The sequence below is a fragment of the Rhea americana genome, unplaced genomic scaffold (assembly GCF_003343005.1).
Source record: "Rhea americana isolate MKP2758 unplaced genomic scaffold, rheAme1 scaffold_488, whole genome shotgun sequence".
NCBI classification, from domain to species: domain Eukaryota; kingdom Metazoa; phylum Chordata; class Aves; order Rheiformes; family Rheidae; genus Rhea; species Rhea americana.
This window is the reverse complement of record NW_028186632.1, coordinates 233,099-235,534: the sequence shown is the minus strand read 5'-3', so window position 1 is coordinate 235,534 and position 2,436 is coordinate 233,099. Positions and strand designations below refer to the sequence as shown.

The 2,436-nt window shown below is 61.9% G+C and overlaps 1 protein-coding gene across 1 annotated transcript in view; it reads right to left on the bottom strand.

The window, feature by feature from the left end:
- PNPLA6 (patatin like domain 6, lysophospholipase) overlaps positions 1-2,436 on the bottom strand; it is a 12,808-nt gene that overhangs the window by 1,626 nt on the left and 8,746 nt on the right. Inside the window, exons 28-30 of the mRNA XM_085317055.1 lie at positions 1,542-1,690; positions 1,315-1,467; positions 549-665 (exon numbers count right to left, since the gene is read on the bottom strand). Coding sequence (XP_085173181.1) covers positions 549-665; positions 1,315-1,467; positions 1,542-1,690 — 419 coding nt within the window. The remainder of the gene's footprint in view (positions 1-548; positions 666-1,314; positions 1,468-1,541; positions 1,691-2,436) is intronic.

Below are 2,436 nucleotides of genomic sequence, written 5' to 3'. Positions count from 1 at the left end.
TTGATGGGGACAGAAGGACGTTGGAAGGGGCAGGAAGATACTGGTGGGACAGGAGAGGGACTTGATGGGGACAGAAGGACGTTGGAAGGGACAGGAAGATATGGGTGGGACAGGGGAGGGACTGGGGAGGGACATGAAGACACTGGTGGGACAGGAGAGGGATTTGATGGGGACAGAAGGACGTTGGAAGGGGCAGGAAGATACGGGTGGGACAGGGGATAGACTGGGGAGGGACACGAAGACGCTGGTGGGACAGGAGAGGGACTTGATGGGGACAAAAGGACGTTGGAAGGGGCAGGAAGATACTGGTGGGACAGGAGAGGGACTTGATGGGGACAGAAGGACGTTGGAAGGGGCAAGAAGGTGGACCGCAAGGGACAGGGGTGCTACTCCAAGCCCCAGAGCTGCCTCCAGGATCAGGTGCTGAGAGCAGCTGGGGTGAAAAAACTCAAAACTGGGGCACCAGGGCTGGGATGCCCCGTCTGGGGCAGGGCCCGYGGTGCCACGGCTAGGCCCCCACCCCAGCCCCGCTCCCCGTCCCTGCTCACGTCCATGCGCTTGCTCTCGTAGAAGTCGGCCGAGCGCCGGTCCTTCACCATCTTCTCGATGATGTCCCCGCGGCTCCAGCCGTCGAAGACCACCTTGCCGTGCTGGTAGCCCACGTCCTGCGAGRAGAGCGGGCACAGCCCACCGCTGGCTGGGGCAGCTCGACTGGGGGCCTAGGTAACCCCACACGATGGTCTGGGCAACTCAACCGTTGACCGGGGCAACCCAGCTGATGGCCTCAGCACCCCCCAAAAAAGTCAAGACCCTGTCAGTGAAGGCCAAGATGTCCCAAACAACGGCCTGGGCTTCGCAACTGATGGCCTAGGCACCCCGTGAAGGGCCAAGGCACCCCAAAACGATGGCTGGGACATCTCAGACGAAGGCCTGGACACTTCGTTAATGGCTACAGCATAATAACTAATAGCCCAGGCACCCTGTTAATATCTGGGACACCCCAAACGGTGACCTGGGCACCCCAAAGGACAGGATACTCCAAACTAAGACCTGGGCATCCCATCAACGGCCTGGGCACCCCAAATGAAGGCCTAGGCATCCTATTAATGGTTGAGGAACCTCAAAAGATGACCATGCCTCTCCGAATGAAGACTTGTGCATCCCCACCAACAGCCCGGGCTCCCCAAATGAAGGTCTGGGCACCCCATTAATAGTGGGGCACCTAAAATTAAGGGCAAGACACCCCAAATGAAGATCTGGACACCCCATTAATGGCCTGGGCGCCCCACAACCACCCTCGTCACCCCAACTCACATAGATTTCGTCGAACTTGCCGAAATCCATGGTCTTGAAGCGGTCGATGGGGGGCCGGATGTACTCGCAGTAGGAGCTGGACTTGACCACCTCCAGCTGCCGCACGCACGACACGTAGGCCAGGCGCGACTGGATCTCTGCCATGTCAGGGACCTGCGGGGCTGGACGCTCAGCTGGGTGCCCCGTCACCCCAGGGTGCCCCCACCGCCAGGCGCGCTGCTCCTCACCTTGACTTTTTCGGCCCAAGGGTTGAGGCGTTTCCAGAGGAGCCACCAGCCCGAGAGGCTGTCGCCGTAGTTGCACAGGTCCGTCTCGTCCTGGCTGCCCACGTCGATGGCGATGACAGTCTTGGCGCCCATGTTGCGGGCGATGTCGGCTGCGGGATGGGAGAAAAGCGGGTGTCGGGGCAGCTCGCCTCTCCCCCGCTCCCCGCCCCGGCGCGGCTCGGCGGCACCCGTTTCTCAAAGTTCCCCAAACGAGAGCAGAGCRGGGAAAACGGAGACAGCGCAGGCGGCACCTCAAAGCCTGGCGCGGCCAGCAAAGCCGCGGCGGCAATCGGTGGGAAGACGAGCGGAGTGGGTGCTAGTGCCAGGTGGTGACGCGGTGGCCGGGAGCAGTGACGCAACCCAGCGCGGGCGTGGGCGAGATGGGGATGCATCAGTGGTGGGACTCAGCTGAGCACCGAGAYGCACCTAAGCGCCAACGCTGCCCCAGGAGGGCACCCAGTGCCGAGGCGCACTCGGTACTAAGATGCACCCAAGTACTGGGGACGTCCCAGGATGGTGCCTAGGGCCAAAATGCACCCAAGTGCCAAGATGCACCTGAGCACCAAGGATGTCCCAGGAGGGCACCTGGTGCCAAGATGCACCTAAGCACCAAGGATGCCCCAGGAGAGCACCTAGGGCCAAAATGCAGCCAAGCATCAAGGACATCCCAGGAGGGCACCCAGTGCCGAGATGCACCCAAGCGCCGAGGATGCCCCAGGAGGGCACCCGGCGCCAACATGCACCTAAGTGCCAAGGACATCCAAGGAGGGCACCTGATGCCAAGATGCACCCAAGCACCAAGGATGCCCCAGGAGGGCACCTGGTGCCAACATGCACCTAAGCGCCAAGGACATCC